General features: G+C 41.7%; 1 protein-coding gene across 2 annotated transcripts in view; it reads left to right on the plus strand.

Annotated features, from left to right (window-relative positions):
* The window catches only part of traf3 (TNF receptor-associated factor 3), an 81,421-nt gene extending 62,134 nt beyond the window's left edge, over positions 1–19,287 (plus strand). For both annotated transcript variants that reach the window (XM_048537050.2, XM_048537052.2), the window contains 3 exons: positions 12,410–12,550; positions 15,083–15,275; positions 16,119–19,287. In XM_048537050.2, coding sequence (XP_048393007.2) covers positions 12,410–12,550; positions 15,083–15,275; positions 16,119–16,690 — 906 coding nt within the window. In that variant the 3' untranslated portion in view covers positions 16,691–19,287. The remainder of the gene's footprint in view (positions 1–12,409; positions 12,551–15,082; positions 15,276–16,118) is intronic.
* Positions 19,288–21,445: the final 2,158 nt, after the last annotated feature.

A 21,445-nucleotide genomic window follows, 5' to 3' on the forward strand; every position in this document is an offset into this window, starting at 1 on the left:
ACTTAGCCTACATATCCCTGTACTGCTGGAAGAAACCAGAGCATTGGGAGAATGTGCAAACTCCTCAGACAGTCGCCTGTGATTGGAATTGAACCTGGGTCCCTGGAGCTGTGAGGCAGCAGCGCTAACCACTGAGCCACTGTGCTGTCCTACAGCCTGAACTCTGGAATATCCATCCCGCACTTCTCACTTTCCTCCTTTAAGACACTCCTGAAAATCTACTTCTTTGAGTATTTGCTTATCTATCCTAATATCTCCTGGTGACGAGGCTTGATGTCATACGTTGTGATATTGTGCCACTGTGAAGCGTTGAGGGAAGTTTTAACATATTTACGACACAATATAAATAATTGTATTGTTGCTAACATAGGTTTTGGAATATTTAGTTATTGGTCATGTTGTGTTTAAACAGTATACATTGTATTAATTGTGTTGAGTGGTACAATCACTGTGCTAATTGGAACAGACTTTGAACAGATCTAGTAACTCAAGACTGAACATCCATGAGGCACTGTGGGCCATCACCAACAGCAGAATTGTACTCCAGCACATTCTATAACCTCATGGCCCAGCATATCCCCCATTCAACCATTACCATCAAGTCTGGGGATCAACCATGGTTCAACAGAGGAGGTCATGCCAGGAGTAGCAACTGTGTATAGCCTGGTGAAGCCACCAAACAGGACTACTTGCATACCAAATAGCGTAAACAGCAAGTGATGGACAAAGCTAAGTGATCCCACAGCCAAAGGATCAGAACTAAGCTCTGTAGCCCTGCCGCTTCCACTCGTGAATGGTGGTAGACAATTCACTCACTGGAGGAGGAGGAAGCTCCACAAATATCCCCATCCTCAATCTTTGAAGAGCCAATACATCAGAATGTAAGACTGAAGCACTTGCAGCAATTTTCAGACAGAAGTGCTAAGTGGATGATTCATCATGGCATTCTTCAGTAGTCCCCAGAGCACAGATGACAGTCTTCAGTCATTCAATTCATTCCATGTGATAACAAGAAATGGTTGGACACACTGGATAACGTAAAGGCTATGGGCCCTGAAAACATTTCAGCAATAGTACTGAAGGCTTGTCCTCCAAAACTTTCCATGCCCCTAACCAAGCTGTTCTCGTTTAACTAGAACATTGGCATTTACTGACAATATGGAAACTTGCCAATTAATCCTCTGGTCCCTCCCATCAGACTACTCTCAATCATCGGCAAAGTGGTGGAAGGTGTCATCAACGGTGTTATCAAGCAGCACCTGCTCACCAATAACCTGGTCAGTGATGCCCAGTTTGGATTCCACCAGAACCACTCAACTCCTGGTCTCATTACAGCCTTGGTTCAAACATAGACAAGAGAGCTGAATTCCAGAGGTGAGGTGAGAGCAACAGAGATCAAGGTTGCATTTGACCAATTTTAGCATCATGAAGGCCTAGCAAAACTAAGCTTTGCAGTCCTGCCATATCCATTCATGAATAGTGGTGGAGAATTAAACAACTTACTGGCGGAGGAGGCTCCACCAATATCCCTGTTAGTTTGTGCCATACCTGACACATAGGAAGTTAGTTGTGGTTGTGTGAGGTCAGTCATCTCAGCTCCAGGACATCTCTGAGGGAGTTCCACCAGGTAGTGTCCTAGGTACTAAAATGTGAGGCTGGATGAACACAGCAGGCCAAGCAGCATCTCAGGAGCACAAAAGCTGACGTTTCGGGCCCAGACCCTTCATCAGAGAGGGGGATGGGGGGAGGGAACTGGAATAAATAGGGAGAGAGGGGGAGGCGGACCGAAGATGGAGAGTAAAGAAGATAGGTGGAGAGAGTGTAGGTGGGGAGGTAGGGAGGGGATAGGTCAGTCCAGGGAAGACGGACAGGTCAAGGAGGTGGGATGAGGTTAGTAGGTAGATGGGGGTGCGGCTTGGGGTGGGAGGAAGGGATGGGTGAGAGGAAGAACCGGTTAGGGAGGCAGAGACAGGTTGGACTGGTTTTGGGATGCAGTGGGGGGAGGGGAAGAGCTGGGCTGGTTGTGTGGTGCAGTGGGGGGAGGGTCCTTGGTACGACTATTTTCAGGTACTAGCCTCCATCACGAGGTCGGAAGCGGGAATGTTCATGGATGATTGCTCAATGTTCAGCACCATTCATGATTCCTCAGATTTGAAAGCAGTCCATGTTCAAAAGCAGCTAAAACCTGGATAATGCCCAGGCTTGGGCTTTCATTTGGCAAGTGTCAATCATGCCACACAAATGCCAAGCAATATCCATCTCCAATAAGTGATAATCTAGCCAAGACTCCTTGACCTTCAATGGTGTCACCATCACTGATTGCCATACTATCAACATCTTTGGGGTTACCACCATTCAAAAACTCAATTGGACTCACCTCATAAACATCAGAGATAATGGGAACTGCAGATGCTGGAGAATCCGAGACAGAAGTGTGAAGCTGGACGAACACAGCAGGCCAAGCAGCATCTTAGGAGAACAAAGGCTGACTGATGAAGGGTCTAGGCCCGAAACGTCAGCTTTTGTGCTCCTAAGATGCTGCTTGGCCTGCTGTGTTCGTCCAGCTTCACACTTTGTTATCTCGCCTCATAAACATAGTGGCTACAAGAGCCAGGTCAAAAGCTAGGAATACTGTGGTGAGTAACTTGCCTCCTGACTCTCCACTTGCCAGTCACCATCTACAAGGCACAAGTCAGCAGTGTGATGGAATACTGCCATCTGCCTGGATGGATGCAGCTCTAGCAAAACTCAAGAAGCTTGATACCTTCAGGATAAAGCAGCCCACTTGATTGGCACCGCTCCATCCCCAATTGATGCTTAGTAGCAGCAGTGTGTGCTATCTACAAGGTGCATTGCAGAAATTCACCAAAGATCCTCAGACAGCACCTTCCAAACCCACGACCACTTCCATCTAGAAGGACAAGGGATTACCACCATCTGCAAATTATCTTCCAAGCCATTCATCATCTTGACTTGCAAATATGTCGCTGTTGCTTCAGTGTCACTGATCAAAATCCTGGAACTCCCTCTCCAGTGGCATTGTGGGTCAACACATCGCATGCAGACTGCAGCAGCTCAAGCAGGCAGCTCACCGCCACCTTCTCAAGGGAGACTAGGGGCAGGCAAGAAATGCCGGCTAGGCATGTCCCACACCTGAATTTAAAAACAAAATTAACTAATGCAAGAGGTACTTTCAGTTTCACTTTCCTGGAAACAATAACTTTCATGATTGAAAGATTTGATGCAAATAATTCTTTTTACAAATGCAGATTCACACTGCAAAAGACACTGTCTCCTAACATTCCTTTCCAAGTCTGTCACTCACGCCCTCATCCAGTGTTTCTCTTTTGGTTTCTTGTTCTGTGGTGCTTTTTAATCCACTGGAAATCCCAGGACGTTCTGCTGCTTCCTCTTTGACATGAGATAAAGGAACACTGTAACTGTAAACGCCATCATTTTTGTAAAAAAAGTGCCATTAGTGAGTATTCAGCTACCTCATTAACATTGCTGCTTCCTCCTCCTGCACCCCCCGCCACCGTGAGGTCAAAGTTTAAATACTTTTGTAGAGATTCTGTCTATCCCATGGTAACTCAGTTTCATCTTGTAAATACTGCATGAAATGAAATCAAGCAATGACCTTTTGTACCAAAATGAATAGAACTTCACATCAAAATGTAGCTCAGACCAGCTGACTGTTATAAAATACAAGGCGCTAATGTCATGATTTAGTTAGATGCTAATGTATGCCAAGATAGACAGGTGGTGCATAACTGCTACTCTCTGGACTCCTGGGTTTATTAGCGCTTTCTTAATTGTATGAAATGAATAAATTGCAACTGCTTCAGACGCTGTCTAGTGGCCTGGTTGAAGTTAGTAAAGTCAACTGAGTTTGAGCGAACTGGGAACTGAATCATCCAGGAACAGTCTGATTCCGCCTCTTGTTAACCAATTCCCCAATGCTGAAAAGGTCATGCTTAAGTGGCAGTTACTTATATCCACATTGACCAGTTTCCATTTGAACCAAGATTTAATTTAATGCTTACTGATCAGACTATTGTACCTGCTCTTGTTTTTCTTTGTGCTTCGTTACTCAATCTTCAAATTAAGAAGTTGTTCCACAATTAATATTGCGTAATTGCCATCCTGTTTAGTGCTTTCACGAATACCAATTTCTAGGCTTCACGCATTCACGAATACGAATTCCTGTTGAATGTTGACAGTAACAGCAGCTGTTGAGTTTGTGCCTGCTGTGTTTGACCTTGGAGTGCATCTAATTCTTCCAGTTCTAAGACCAGGATTTAAATCCAACACAGCTCTGGCTTGACTGTTTAATGTCCATTCACTGAATTAAGTTAATTGAATTTAAGTCGATAAGAAAATGTAATCATTTCAACCCCCATTCTCTTTTCCTTTTCCTTTACCTCTTGCTCTCTGTGTTTGTCTGTTAGTGGCATGCTCATGTCTAATATTGTACAAAAGAAGTCAAAGGTTTTAGCTTCATGAATTCTTCTGCCATTTGAATCAAAGAAAAGTGTCGGCGTGAACTCTGAGGTGGAGATTTGGGAAACCTCTTCCAGCCATCACATGTGGGGGAGAGATTGTGATTGCACAACATATTGTTAGCAATGAGGTCTGTAATAATCATACAGCAGGCCTTATTTTTAGATTGCCTCCAATATACCCTGTAAGCCCTTGTGACGACTCAAAAGTTTCTATGTAGGCTGAGCAGAAGTCTTTTTTTTAAAAAGAACTAAGCTTCAGTGGCTGCACAAGAATAGTAAAGTGTACTTGGTGCCTATCAGATTAGATACGGGCTTAAAAAATAAATATTAGTTACTTCATTGTTAGTTTGTTCAACAAAGTCTTTCTAAAAAGTTATCCAATTGATTGGCATCTATACTTCCAATGAAATTACACTTATGAGGTGCCTTCACAACTTTGCAGCTCAAAGTGCCTTGGAGGCAATGCTGGATTTCTGATGCAGCCACTATTATAAGAGCAAGCAACTCTATCTGTGACTCCTTAGGTGTCAGGCACTTGACCACTGGCACTTTCAAGATGGGCTGCAGGAAGCATCGTTTGAAACCTTGGCTAATGTGAATTGATGATGCCTGAGATTCACAGGCTGGAAGCTGATCTACTAGCTATTGCACGGAATTCTTTTTTAAAAAACACACAAAAATGTGGGGGGTGCCCTTAATTTAAAGTCTTCATTTAGTACAATCAAAAGAGAAGTTTCAACACCTCTTTTATTTCACTCTTGTGAACTGCTGGACACCTGCTGACCATCCCCTCTTACTGCTGAGTCTCACTGTAACATCACCAATCCTCTCAAAACAATGCCTTCAAGAACAAACCAACACATGGGTTGTAATTTTATACTGTTTCAGAACTAAAGTGAAGGCAGCTAAGCTCATTAAATCATCTGCCCACTGAATATCTGACATTCCAGACTGTTATTGGGCTTTTCAGAAGCACTGAACCTGATGGAATTTTTCTGTTTCCCGAGTGAAATACTTGGGCCCCTGAGCAGATTCAGAACTGCAGAACTGAATCTCCAACTCCAGCAAATTTGATATTCAGTGGATCGCTTCAGTGAAGAATCCTTGTGGGGGACAAGTATATCAAAAGAAGGCCCGGATTCGATTCCCTGTTAGGGAATAAAAGCCCCACTCTATTTTTAGTCAGGCGGCCCGGTGGCTCAGTGGTTAGTACTGCTGCCTTACAATACCAGGGACCTGGGTTCAATTCCAGCTGCAGGCAGCTGTCTGTGTGGAGTTTGCACATTCTCCATGTGCCTGCGTGTGTTTCTTCTGTGTGCTCTGGTTTCCTCCCACTGTCCACAGATGTGCAGGTTAGGTGAATTGGCTGTACTAAAATGTACATAGTGTTTGGGGATGTGTAGATTAGGTCGGTTACTGGGGGACAGGTCTGGGTGGGATACGCTGACATTCGGTGTGGACTTGTTGGGCCGAATGGCCTGTTTCCACACTGTAGGGATTGTATGAGGAAAAAAACATGGAAGATGCTGGGCTTTCCAACAGGTTGGCCAGTACCTGGGAGATATTTCAGTTATTCTCCTTTATCAGAAGTTCACAACAATTCAAGGAGATACTGTTGAATTAATTTACTAACATAGAGCAATGATTTTCATGGATTAATTGATGGGATCATGGGATAACGATCCACAAAATACTGGGGAACGGTCCATAATTGCATATTGTAAAAGAAGCATTTGAACTTTACACATTGTTAGGCACAATGGAACTTATGAGTGGAGGATAATCCGTAAGCATAGTAAATATGTCTGAATGCTCTGCAAGAAAAAATCCTTTTTATATGATTCTACGCATGATAGAGAGGGTAGATTGCTGTTACTGCATCATGCAATGGTCTAAGGACTGATTTCAAGAAAAAGATGGGCTGATAAGTGAGGAATCTGAGAAGAGTTGTGTTTTGATTAAGGCTCATAACTTTGTTCTACATTATTTTTGATGCAGATTCATCTACTGCTAATTTCCAACATTGCATGTTTCATCTTAGAGTCGCAGCTTTCAATTTCCATTCATCTCACTTATCAGCACTGCTGTGTCCCGATGGTGCAGTAAAGTCTCTGATCGTTGAGCGTCATTTTTTGGCTTCCTTTCTGTTATCTTCTGAATCACAAATGTAATACCAGACATTTTACAATCTTTCAACTTTAACACTGCTTAACATGAATTTAGCTTTAATTTCTTTTGGATTGTTAGTGCTCTCAGCACAATTCTCTATATGTGGTCAGCCTTGTGAGCTACACATCTGGGGACTACCTATCTTTTCTGACTCAAAGGAATCTTCTGTTTGTCAAAATTTTCAAGTTCCCTTCCTCCTCTGCTGTTTCCCTGTAAAAGTATAGACATTCTTGGTGCCTGTGACCTGTTTGTATTCTTGTCTGTTAATGTCTTCTAGTTCTCATTGAACATCAGTGGTATTTTATGTTAACCTATTCCTGTCTTCACTCGTGTTATCTGACCTTCTGGGCATCTCCAGCATTTTCTGTAATTAATTTAGTTGCTCTTGTGAGCTACAAAACTGGTTAAACTGGTTTGGGCTTAATTTAATTTAAACTGTTTTTATAATACATGAGCCCCACCTTAGGCTGTTTGTGTACAGATATCTAGTTGAAGCTCCAACTGAAAAATAAAATATTTAGGGTTGCTGACAGTAGCTGACCACGTGTTCTGCAATTCCTACTATCTCTGACCATGTGTTAATAGCCTTTTAGAGAAAAAATGGCAAGTTTATTTTTGTGATTAAGTTCTGATGCATAAGGCTGACATCAAAAACTATAAAAATGTAGCTTCACAGTGTTGCTTGGGCACTTTGAGACTTATATTTTAATGTATCTCCAGCCATGAAATTCACGTCATAGAAACGCTAATTCGATGTCTGACAGGACTTTGTCATTCTGGATAAATATCACTCTTTCCAGCTCTTTTGAGTTCTGTTGAAGGGTCACTGGAGTTGAAATGTTAACTCTGTTTTTCTCTCTCTTGATGCTCCCAGACCCACTGTGTTTCTTCAGCACTTTCTACTTTTGTTTCAGATCTCCAGTGTTAGAATTCTATGTGTTATTTTTAATGACAAGCTTGTTTAGTTGGGGCTGAGAGAGACCATGGCCCCTGCGCTAATGCCCCATGTTTACACTGTCATCTATGCTTTTTAACGGCCGAGAGTCTCAGATTTGAATCAAGTGCCAGTGTGGGAATTGTTTTCTTACGTTGTGTTGTGAGTGCTGGGATTCAGCCATTGTGATCAACACCCCCCACCCCCTGATGTTTTAATATGAAAATGTAAAAAAAAATGACCACATTGGTTTGGGATTCCCAAAAATTGATGTGTTTGAGCGCTGTAAGCCAGCAGGGCCGAATCTGTTCCTTATTGACATTTGAGGCAGTGGTCCATTTAAGGATTGGAATAGGTTCAGGATGCTACTCACACTGAAATTCTAATCTCATGGCAAAAGTAGACTCCACATATTTTAACTACAACAATTGTTGGAGAAAATGTGAAAAATGTAGCCTGCTTTGTTATTTAATGTTGAATTTGATGCCTTACATGGTTAGGTACATTGTACAGTGTAGAGAATTTGGAAAATAAGGTGCATTCCTTAGCATCTGAGAATTTAAAACAGATTTGCACTGCATATCCGAGCAATTTTATTGATGAAAACCAAAGATTAATTGAAAGTATTTGCTTATGGAAGAAAACGTTTCGGGAAGAACCAGCCAGCATTTGTAAATTTGTCATGTTATTTGGCAATAGAATGAAGATTCCTCCGATTTTAAAATGTTGAGTTTGATCTGCACTAAGACTCTAAATGCAGTGGCCATTAAAAAAATCTGATAAGAGTGCAAACATTATGTGGAATCCTTAAAATGTATCCATGGCACAGCTTTGAAAATAAAAAGAAAGATTGCTCATCTGTTTACTTTAAAACAGAGGCCAGAAGGCCAATGGGTTTAAAATGAAATCACACAAATCATCACAAACAAATGTGACAGTGTTTCTTTTAACAGCATAGCACATGGCTGGCCTGTTCTTAAATTCACATGCTGAATTCTGAATTGGAACATTAAAACAGATCCACAGTCAAATACAGGGAAGCATTGTGTTATTTTATGTAAAGTTTGTAAATCACTGATGAGTTTCGATAAGCTACACCATGCTTTGTCGTATTGGACTGTGGATCTGTTTCAATGTTCCAATTCAGAATTCAGTGTTTGAATTTAAGAATAGGCCAGCCATGTGCTATGCTGTTTTAAAAACTGTCACATTTATTTATAATAATTTATATGATTTTAATTTTAAACTATTTGTCTTCTGGCCTCTGTTTCAATGTAAACAGATGAGCAATCTTTTTATTTTTAAGGCAATGGCATGGATGTATTTTAAAGATTCCACATTTTGGAAGGTTTGGAAATCAATCATGAAATGTCAGCTTTTGTGCTCCTAAGATGCTGCTTGGCCTGCTGTGTTCATCCAGCTCCACACTTGTTATCTCGGATTCTCCAGCATCTGCAGTTCCCGTTATCTCTACACTCTGAATACATGTGATTTCAAATAAATCTGTTGGACTATAAGCTGATGCCATGTGACTTCTGACCGTATCAAGGCAGAGTTTGCATCTTTTTGACTGAGACATTAAAAGGCAATCCCATCTCTCTGCTTAGATGGAAAGCAAGATTTGCAACAAAAACCAAAGTTGCTGGACAAGCTCAGCAGGTCTGGCAGCATCTGTGAAGAGAAATCAGATTTACTGTTTCAGGTCTGATGGCCCTTCCTCAGAACTGATGGTAGCTGAGAAAATGTCAGTTTATATGCAGAAGATAGGGTTGGGGGGGAATGAGGTAAGGAGTAAACGATAGATGGGGATAGAGCCCAAAGAGAGTGAAGAACAGTTGGACAGACAAAGGAGTGGATAACTGTCTGGATATGAGGGTGAACGGCTGTTAGTGGCTAAAAATAGGTAGTGTGTAATCGCAGATTGTGTGATCACCAGGCCTGGTGTGTGAAGTAGGGGGCAAGGACATGGAAGAGTTTAGGCCCTACAAGTATTGAACTCGATTCTGAGTCCGGAGGGCTGCAGGGTCTCCAAGCGGAACATGAGGTGTTGCACTTCAACTTGTTATGAGCTTCGCTGGAACGCTGCAGCAAGCCTGAGACAGAGATGTTGGCCAGGGAACAGGGTGGTGTGTTGAAGTGGCAGGCACCTAGAAGCTCAGGGTCATTTTTGTGAGCAGAGCATAGGTGTTCTGCAAAGCAGTCACCCAGTCTATGCTTTGTTTCCTCAATGTAGAGGAGACCACATTGGAAGCAGCGAATGCAATAGAGTAGATTCTCAAAGTGCAGATGAAGTGCTGCTTCACCAGGAAAGTATGTTTGGGACCTTGGATACTGGGGAGGGAGGAGGTAACTGGGCAGGTGTTGCACCTTCACCGGTTACAGGGGAAGGTACCGCAGGAGGTGTTGGGGGTGGGGCAGGGCGGGGCGTGGTGGCACTTGTTGGGTATGAAGGAAGAGTGAACCAGGGTGTCCCAGAGGAAACAGTCCCTGCGAAAGGCAGACAAGGGAGGAGAGGGGAATATATGTCTGATGGTAGCATCTCATTGGAAGTGATGGAAACGGCAGCTTCTGGATGTGGATGCTGGTGGGATGGTAGGTAAGGACAAAGGGAACGCTTTCGCTGTTGCGGGAGGGAAGAGAAGGGGTGAGGGCGGAAGTGTGGGGGATGGGTCGGATTTGATTGAGAGCCCTGTCGACAATGGTGCTGGGGAATCTTTGGTTGAGGAAGAAGGTGGACATTTAGGAGGCTCCCTTGTCAAAGTTGGCCTCACTAGAACATACACAACAGAGATGGAGGAACTGGGAGAATAGAATGGAGTCTTTACAGGAAGAAGGGTACAAGGATGTATATCCAGATAGCTGTAGGAATTGGTGGGTTTAAGGTGGATATTAGTGGCCAGATTAGCCACAGAAATGGAAACGAAGATGTTGAAGAAGGAAAGGGAAGAGTCAGAGAGACCCCGTGAAAGTGAGGGCAGGGTGGAAATTGGAAGCGAAATTGATGATTTTCTTTTCCAATTCTGGACGAGAGAGGGAAGCTGCACTGATGCTATCGTCAATATACTGGAGAAAGAGTTGTGGGTGGGGTAGGAATAGGACTGGAACAAGGAATGTTCCACATAGCTCATGAAGAGACAGGCATAACTAGGGCCCATGTGGGTACCCGTAGTCACCTGGCTGACCTGAAGAAAATGAGAGGAATTAAAAGAGAAGTTGTTGAGGTTGAGGATGGGCTGGGCTGAGCAGAGGTTGGCGGATGGGGATGGTCAGGCTTGTGCTCCAAGAAGAAGCTAAGAGCCCTGAGACCATTCTGGTGGGGGATGGACATGTAGTGGGATTGCACATCTGTGGGAAAGAAAAAGTGGTTGGAGCCTGCAAACTGGAAATTCCGAAACTGGTGTAAAATATCAGCGGAATCGCGGATATACACGGGCAGGGACTGAGTCAGGGAGAAAAGACTGTTCCGCTGTTTCTCTTGAACTCTTTCCACTAAACATACATAATCTTCCAGTTCTCCATCAAAATGTTTATGGAAGCCGTTGTTGATACTTATATCATTATCATATTTAGTTTGAAAATTCAAAACAGAGGTGGCTTCCCTCCACCTGTCATTGACTGTCATTAGGTGTGTGTTTTAACGTACATTGCTCTTTGTTTTACTTCTTGAACATCTCTCAAATACAAGATGCTCCAATATTTTGATTTACATTTGCTTTACGTTGCTTTAATCCAATTTATTTTCCTTTGTTTTCCTTTACTTAGAAGCAATTAGCTTTTTGACACAGTAGGGTGATCTCAAATGATATTCCGTTAGTAATTTAACGCCACGGTTTTCCTAACTGTAAAGTGTGGCAAGGAAGAATTGTTTTTGTGCCATTTTGTGGTCTTTGATCTGTTTCGACTGCAGTTAGCCAAAACCCAATGGATGCTGTACATTATCATTTAAGATATTTTTGGGTGTTGTTCCAGCTATAATCTCCTAAATCTAGACATCTAAGAACTATTCAATAAGCAGTGACACACCCATTCTTTTTCTTCTTCACTCTAAACTCAGATTTCTTCACTATGTGAAAGAACACTGGTGTTAACTGGGATTGATTTGTCCATTTTGAGTACAGGTTTAGCCATTAACTGGCTCATATTCAATTTATTTAGCCCAGTACAAAATTGTAAAGTGTATGCCACAACTTTCTGCTTCTAATTTAACTTAGATTCAGATATTTTGTGGAAATATTTAGATCATTTTTCCAGTTTTATTTAACATCTCATCTGAACATCAGTTAGAGAGTAATTTCACTTCTAAACGTTTAATTTGTTTTATTAAAGCACCGATTGAGTCGTTCCAGTGTCTCCAATACAAAAGCAATTTGACCTATGTATGTCAGATTATTACAATGGGAGGTATGAAAATTCAGGCAAATTAATAGCTGCAGTAAAATTCAATCCCAGCTTGCTTTTGTTCCCCATATCACCAAGTTGCTGGTGCTTTCCTTCCAAGAGAGAATTGAAAATTTGGTGGCATCAAATTTGTCTGAAACAGTGATAACTCCTGTCAGGTGATCATTGTGTCTATAAGAGAACCTGAGGCTCAGGTCACCCTGCTCTCAATAGGCAGATAAAGTCTCCTTGTGGATTTTGTAAAATAAAAAAGATCATTTTAATAATCTCTGCAACTTGTGACGAATCTGAAAGTGCCGGTTCAGTCCGGACTTGAATCCATAATCCCTTGCGAACTGACATATATTGCATGCTGGTTTATGAGGGACTGTTTAGTATAACAGCACTTTTTTTTGTCTCATTGCAGATTTTAGAACTTCAGAACAAATTGCAGGAAAAGTCTAAAATGATTGACATTATGTCAGCTCAGATAAGCCACTTGGAGAAGGAACAAAGTAAATTAGCACAGCTCGCAAGTAAGAATGAAAGTCGACTTGGATACATGCAGGTAAGAGCTTTTGACGTAGATGAGGAATACTTTGGTATCTGTAGATCCGAGTTAGTGGGAAGCTAAGAATACTGTGACAAATAAATCACCTCCTGATTCCTCAAAGCCTGTCCACCATTGACAAGGCACAAGTCAGGAGTCTGATGGAATACTCCCCACTTGTGAGGATGAGCGCAGCCCCAACAACACTCAAGAAGCTCAACACCATCCAGGACAAAGCAGCCTGCTTGATTGGCACTACATCCACAAGCATTCACTCCTTCCACTACTGACGCGCAGTAGCAACAGTGTGTACTATCTACAAGATGCACTGCAAAAATTCACTAAAGATCCTCAGACAGCATCATCCACACCCATGACGACTTCCATCTAGAAGGACAACAGCAGTGGATGTACGGGAACACCACTACTTTCAAGTTTCCCTCCAAGCCACTCACCATCCTGACTTGGAAATATGTCGCCGTTCCTTCGCTGTCACTGGGTCAAAATCCTGGAATACCCTCCTTAATAGCATTGTGGGTCAACCCACAGCAGGACGACTGGAGCGGTTCAAGATAGCAGCTCACCACCACCTTTTCAAAGACAACTAGGGATGGGCAAGAAATGTTGGCCAGCCAGTGATGCCCACATTCTATAAATGAATAAAAGAAAAACTTTCTTTCTTGCAGACTTAGTTCTTTCTATATTTTAATGTTTGTATATCCAGTGAGCTACTTCTCTTAACTTCATGTGGGGCTTTTATAGATCTTCCTCTGTAGTTTGTTTTGCTTTTTTCTCCCTGCCACTTTTAAATAACGAATTAGATCATTTAGGGTCATGTGTATTTAGTGTGAACCTATAAATTTTGTGAAAGTATTCATTCTGCATGCTCAGCATTATAGCTTGATACATTTCTCACTTCTGGCTTGGAGTTCCCTCATTTAGGGATGGGCTAGTAACCAGAAGGCAAAGTACTGGGCAGTAACCAGAAGGCAAAGTACTGGGCAGTAACCGGAAGGCAAAGTACTGGGCTAATGGTAAGATTCTTGGTAGTGTAGATGAGCAGAGAGATCTCGGTGTCCATGTACACAGATCCTTGAAAGTTGCCACCCAGGATGACAGGGCTGTTAAGAAGGCATACAGTGTTTTAGCCTTTATTAATAGAGGGATCGAGTTCCGGAACCAAGAGGTTATGCTGCAGCTGTACAAAACTCTGGTGCGGCTGCACTTGGAGTATTGCATACAGTTCTGGTCACCGCATTATAAGAAGGATGTGGAAGCTTTGGAAAGGGTGCAGAGGAGATTTACTAGGATGTTGCTTGGTATGGAGGAAAGGCTGAGGGACTTGAGGCTGTTTTCATTAGAGAGAAGAAGGTTGAAAGGTAACTTAATTGAAACATATAAAATAATCAGAGGGTTAGATAGGGTGGATAGGGAGAGCCTTTTTCCTAGGATGGTGATGGCGAGCACGAGGGGGCATAGCTTTAAATTGAGGGGTGAAAGATATAGGACAGATGTCAGAGGTAGTTTCTTTACTCTGAGAGTAGTAAGGGAATGGAACGCTTTGCCTGCAACGGTAGTGGATTCGCCAACTTTAAGTACATTTAAGTCATCATTGGACAAGCATATGGCCGTACATGGAATAGTGTAGATTAGATGGGCTTCAGATCGGTATGACAGGTCGGCACAACATCGAGGGCCGAAGGGCCTGTACTGTGTTGTAATGTTCTATGTAATGTTCTAATTTGGGTAGATTGAAGATTCCCAACAGAATAACCTGCCAGTTCTCACATATTCCTCTTCCCTCGTCGAAGATTAAATTTTCTTCCTTGTGCTAACCAACCTACCCATTGAGTTAAGTGTAAGTTATTTTATGTTAGGCTGACTAACCAGAGTAGGTGAGTTTGTAGTTTTCTATATCCGAGAAGAGCAATTTCATTTACCTCCCTGGTTTTGAAATGCTATTTAACCTTTTCCATGCCAATCTAAAGCCCTTAATTTCCAGCCTCTGGGTTAAACCATATTTCTGACTATCCCTGCACTCTCAAGTTCCTGACTATAGCAACAGCCTTCAATATGCAACCTTATGTTTCCACTATTTCTGTACAGCTTCCTATTAATTGACCGTTGTGTTTATCTATTTCTGGTCTCTAGTTGATGTCTGTCAATCAATACTACACTTGCCTGTTGACTGTCTCTGAGCTGCCTTGTTTTGCTCCTCATTCTCAATTATCTATTCTAAATGATTCTCTGTTGCCGTCCAAACATTTTTTGTGATTGTCCTTAACTCGAAGTGTTTCCTGTTTCTCCTGCACCAGTGAGTTCTTTTTTTATAAAAAGGGCTTTCTGTTATTTATAAAGTAATATCATCATTTGTTTCACCTTCCCATTTTACTTCACATATTAGAAATGTACCAGCATGTGTTATTTTGCTTTCTAACATTGAGTTTGGTCTAATTCTCAATGTTGCGATCCTAGGTTAAGATTTATTTAAAAAACAAATCCTTCACATTGTCTCAATAACAACTTTAATTTGCTGCTTTTTTTTTGTAGAAAATGTTAGCTAGTCAGACGGATAAATTGATGAATATTGATCAAGCATCACAACAGACATTCCAGAAACAGGAGGAGTCTGTGAGAGAGGTGAAAACTTTGGAAGAATCTGTAGATAAACTCCAAATCCAACTGCGACAGCTGGAACTAGCAGGCAGAACTGGTGGGATGGGCACAGGAGCAGGAAGCCTGAGTAAGTATAGAGTCATAACCCCATTTCTAATGTCACTTGTTGCAATTTAGGAGTGATCCAACTGGTTCCATAAGAAATGTTGAGTTCACAGCCTAGGGCGCATTAACAATGTGGCAATCCTCAGGGTAATTAATTAAGTTCAGTTAAAAAAAGATTTATTTAGTGGCTGGATCTGACCATAGCAGTGGCTTTGTTGCAGTACTTTTCTAAAAATAAAAATGCTTTTATTGATCTGCTGTCTCCCCAATCTGGAGTGTGTGGTTATAGAGTCATACAGCAAGGAAGCAGACCCTTCGGTCCATGCTGACCAGTTATCCTAAACTAATCTGGTCCCATTTGCCAGTATCTGGCCCATATTCCTCTAAACCCTTCCTATTCATGTACCCATCCAGGTTATTTTTAAATTGTAATTCTGCCTGCCTCGACCACTTCCTCTAGCAGTTCATTCTATACATGCATGCCCTCTGCTTGAAAAAGTTGCTCTTCAGGACCTTTCTTGATCTTTCCCTTCTCGCCTTAAACCTATGCTCTCTAGTTTTGGACTCCCCCACCATGGGAAAAAAGACCATGTCTATTCACCCCCAACCATATTCCTCATGATTTTATAAACCTCAATACGGTGACCCCTCTGCTTCCAATGCTCCAGGGAAAATAGTCCCAGGCTATTCAGCCTCTCCCTATAGCTCAAAAACTCCAGCCCTGGCAACGTCCTTGGAAATCTTTTCTGTACCTTCTCAAGTTTCACAGCTCTTAATGGTTTGAAACAAGTTATCAGATTGTTTTGCTCAAAGTTGCTTGGTTCAGATAAAAGCTTTTTAAGTTTAAAATATTTTCTTCTTGCAGCTGCATTGGATAACCAAGTGAAACGACATGGCAGCTTACTCAGTGTACATGATGTGCGCTTAGCAGATATGGACCTACGCTTTCAAGTGCTCGAAACTGCAAGCTACAATGGAAAACTGATTTGGAAAATCCGAGATTACGCTCGCCGAAAACAGGAAGCCGTCAGTGGAAAGACATTGTCCTTGTATAGCCAACCGTTTTACACTGGATATTTTGGCTACAAGATGTGTGCTCGGGTTTACCTCAACGGAGATGGCATGGGAAAAGGAACTCACTTGTCACTGTTTTTTGTCGTTATGCGGGGAGAGTATGATGCACTGTTACCGTGGCCTTTTAAACAGAAAGTAACGTTGATGCTATTAGACCAAGCGCCGGCAAAAAGCCATTTAGGAGATGCCTTTAAGCCAGATCCCAATAGTAGTAGTTTTAAGAAGCCAGTGGGAGAGATGAATATCGCTTCAGGCTGCCCGCTGTTTGTTGCACAGACTGTCTTGGAAAGTGGGACGTATATTAAAGATGACACTATCTTCATAAAAGTAGTTGTTGATACCTCAGATTTGCCAGATCCATGACCCATGAATGTTTCAGCCATGAGGAGAGTTACAGTTACACGGGGGAGGGGGGGGGTCTACCTCAGTGGAGTCCAACACGTTGATTTTCAACAGAAGGACATTCCTCCCAGATGTCTCAAGAGCTTGAGTGCTTCACTTGACCATCTGGAAGCTCAAGAACTTTGCCTCTCACACCAAAAGAGGTTATACTGGAATGCTGACGATAACTTTACAATGTCAGCGTTTGGTGGTAATCGTTCATTCTGTGGGGTACTTCAGGAACTGTGTTCTGAAGTGATGACTGACAACATTGACTGTCCAGCCAAATTGAGAGTTGCTGCTGGAGCCATGAAAGGCTCTGTTGCATGTTGTTTGTTAGCATTACAGTCTGGGTACTCTCTGCTGCAGCAGTGTGGCCAAATAATTACCTACATTTTTAAAAAATTTTGTTTAGCTTCAAGTTTAATAAGATTTAGTTTCAGAAATGATTTATGACAAAGGGAATCTCCAGCATTGCAACAGTGTGACTGCAGGTCATTGTCTGGAAAACTCCCCAGTCATTTTTTCAGTTCCAATTATTTGAGCTGCTGTGGTTTGGTAGGAGGGGTGTCTGAGAAGAGATCTGTAACTTGACAGAGAGTCAAACTGGTTCTTCTTGTTTTGTTTCTTTAAAAGTAATTGATGTAAGGGCAGTTCATTTTAAAAAAGGTTTTGATTGAATGAAAAGCAAAATAATATTTATGTCAGCTATTGGAGTATCAGCATGTGTAGTTCCTTTTTGCACTTGTCCGGAACAAATAAATCTTAGAAGTAACCATCTGATCAGGTACTCAATTCGAGAGTTCCTGCATTACTAACAGGATGCTACAGTGAAACATGGTGATATAACTTATCATTTAATTTGGCTTCAGCAAATTTGAGTAGAAGTAATGAGTCATATTTGGTCTGCCCATTAAGGCAATCAATCAGTCATTTATCATTGTATTCTCAATTGTCCTAGCTACATTTGAGGAGGGAGTGTACATTCAGTTTGAGTTTAATTGTTTCAAAATGTGTAGCTAAAGATGCATTTCCTTCATTCACCTTTGGCCTGCTTTAGTTTCATCTGGCACACTCATTCAGACAATTCTCATACAAATGGTCAATTCCCATGATGGTTAGATGGGTAAATGCACTCCATCATGTGACATTAAACCTACAACCTGGAAGGGTACCTGGTCAGTCTCTGGTTTATACTGAAGTATCTGATCAGTAGTGCATAGCAGTTGGTCACAGTGTTGCAACATGAAATGGTAAGAATATTGGTCGCATTTTCAAAGCTCATTGATCCAGTGCTTCCTGCTGGCTGATATGAATGTTAGTGCGTCTGGGTTTGAAGACTTTTGTGATGAATTAGCTGAGTCATTTGATTGAGGACTGATAACATAAGTGGAACTACCTCAAGTGTGGGGAAAATTTCTTTTAAAAAAATCAATTACTGTATTCAGTAAGTGATTTAGTACGCATTGATAAATGGGAAATGGCCGGCAGCAATTGGATACGTCCCAAAACAAAAACCTGTGGATGCTGGAAATCGGAAACAAGACAGAAATTGCTGAGAAAGCTCAGCAGGTGTGGAGAGAAAGCAGAGAGAACTTTTCGGGGTCCAGTGACACCACTTCTCCCCACCCCCCCCCCCCCCCCCCCCCCTTCAGAATGGATGTGTCCCATTCTTTGTGTTACGGTGAAAACTCAGCAAATATTAAACAAGAACAAGATGGTGATTCAAATTTTTTTTCTCCCTAGTTTGTAACCAGATAATACATAGTGAATTTGTCATTGTCATGAATTTTGCATTATTAACTACTGTACCTTGTCAAACTTTATTGTAAGTGAAGACAGTTACAATAATTTCAATATTGAGATGCCTCTTGATCTAAGGTTTGGCCATGAAGTTTGCAGGAGTCATTGCAATGCAAGAAGTAATGACGGGACTTACTGTTACTTGTTGCGGTGTTCCTTTCACTTTTGCTTTATGTAAGCATCCAAAGCTGGTTATTTGTTTGACACAGATTACCACCAAATTACTGTATTGTTTACTACAAGTCCACCAGAGCAACAGTTTAATGATTGGTGTAGAATAAGGCTTTGATTACAACACTGCACTAAATCAGTCTGTGCTGTTCAGATCCTGACACAGGATAGGCTCTTGAGTTTTTTTCCAGTAGCTCTCTGTTGTAACTCATTGTGTATGCTGAAAGGTTGTCACCAGTCACCTGGTGTTTATTTACTTTTGGTTCCAGGATGAGTCTCCATTAACTATGGCCCCATATTCTCATTGTTAAATCTGCCTCCTTCATCCAGCTGGCAAAATCACATACCCATGTTTACAAACTGTTCTCAGGATATACAAACTAGAATCCGTGCTGGATTTGTAGGGAGCTCAGATTTAACGGCAGAAATGTATGGAGTTAGGAATTGAAGCTGAAATCCAGGCAAAACAAGCGCATGTATACAAGGCCCTTGTAAAGAATGAGCTGATGAAACTGTGAAGGCGTTGTAATGATTGAGAATATCGCTTCTGTCACTGCAATGTACCCCCTGGATATTGTGTGTTCAATTCTGAGAATCTACAAGCCACAAGCATTTCAAATTGATTTATCGTTTTGAATAAATTATTTTATTAAAATTTTTCAGGTTATTGCAGTGTTTACCTTATAACTAATTTAACATCATTTTTAATTTTACTGAAAATTATATTATTTAATGACAAATTTGTTGTCTGACTTTTTTATTATTTTTATTCAGACTAGTCAGCACCGTGATGTTATAATTTTTTTTATAAGATCTTCTTTCTCTGTCTTTGAAATCCTCATTTTTTTGAACTTCCTTCGTCATCAAGTGGGTGTGAAACATTAACTTTGAAAACAGAGATTTTATCCTTTCTGGAGAAATACCAATTCAATAAGTACAGAGATACTTCGACTCCAGGTCATGCTTATTCACATATTGTAAGCAGCAGAACAACAAAAGCTACTTGCATTTTGATGCTGCTTGTGCAATAAAACATCCCAAGGTGCTTTTTAGGTGTACTTCCAAATTAAACTTGAGACTTCGCTGCATGAGATAATGTGGTTGATGACCAAATAGCTTGGTCAAAGAGCACATCAAATGATGATAAAGAGGTAGAAAGTTTAGGAACGGAGTACCAGAGTTAAAGACTTCAACAGCTGAAGGCATGGCTGCAAGTTAAGGGACAAATAAAACTAAGGATGCATAAATGGCCAGAATTTGGGACGGTAAGATACTTTGAGATGTTGGGAAGATCACAGACCTGATTTCAATTTGAATGCAATCACATCAATCATTCTATGTGCTAAGTCTCTGTCCTTTCCCTGCAGTTCGCCTTTGTGGGATTCCAGAGGTAGGAAAGGTGAACCCAGGAGAGGGATTTGAAAAAAGGATGCAAATTTTACGTTGTACTATTATTTATGCAAGAACCAATATATGTCTGCCAGATGACATATGAGTTAAGATGCAGGCATCCAAGAGTGACAGATGCGAGATTAGATAAGAGTGCATTTGTATGGTCAAGTCTAGAGATAACCGAGATATAACTAACTCTATGAAAATGGAAATAAAGATGTCCTGATGATGGCATAGATCATTCATCTAGGATCTAACAACAACCTCTGATTGTGAACCATGTAGTTTAGCCCCACACTGTTGTCAGGATTTTTTTTATTTGTTCACAGGATGCGGGCGTCACTCGCTACGATAGCATTTATTGTCCACTGCAAAATGCCCTGGAGAAGGTAGTAGTGAGCTGCCCTGTTGAACTATTGCAGCCCTTATGCTGTATGGATGCGCACGGTGTTATGTGGAAGGGAGTTCAAGGACATTGACCAAGTGACACTGAAGGAACGGCAATATATTTCCAAGTCAGGATGGTGTGTAGCTTGGGAGGAGCTTGCAGGCACTGGTGTACCCATGAGCCTGCTGTCCTTGTCATTTGAGGTGGAATAGGTAACAAGTTTGAAAGGTGTTGTCAGAGGAGCCTTGGTCGATTACTGTAGTGCATCCTGAGGATGGTACACGCTGATACCACTGAGTGTCCTTTTTTCCTTTATTCATTCACGGGATGAGGGTGTCTCTGGTTAGGCAGCATTTACTGTCCATCCCTAATTGCCCAGAGGGAAGTGAAGAGTCAACCACATTGCTGTGGGTCTGAAGTCACACATTTATGACAATCGACAGTGGACTCACTGTCATTGTTAGGTTCTAAATTCCAGACATTTATTGAATTCAAATTCGAACCCAGGTCTCCAGAATGTTATCTGTGTCTCTGGATTAACAGTTCAATGATGATACCACTAGGCCATCGCCTCCCCATGAGTGTCAGTAGTGAAGGAAGTGGATATTGAAAGTGCTGGGTGTGGTGCCAATCAAACAGGCTGCTTTGATCTAGATGGTGTTGAACTTCTTGAGTGTTGTTGGAGCTGTGTCCATCCAGGCTAGTGGGGAGTCTTCCATCACATTTTTGTCATGTGCCTTGTAGATGGCGAGCAGTTATGAGGAGACATAAGTTGTGTTATCTACTGCAAGAATCCTAGCCTCTGACCTGCTCTCTGGATATGGTGTTTATATGGCTGGTTCCACTTGAGTTTCTGGTCAATGGTGACTCCCAGAATGTTGTTAGTGGAAGATGCAGAAATGGTAATACTATTGAATTTCAAGGGTGATGGTTGGACATGCTCCGTGCACGTATCACATCTTGTAGATGGTAGAAATCCAAAG

Source organism: Stegostoma tigrinum, chromosome 10 (assembly GCF_030684315.1).
Source record: "Stegostoma tigrinum isolate sSteTig4 chromosome 10, sSteTig4.hap1, whole genome shotgun sequence".
NCBI lineage: Eukaryota > Metazoa > Chordata > Chondrichthyes > Orectolobiformes > Stegostomatidae > Stegostoma > Stegostoma tigrinum.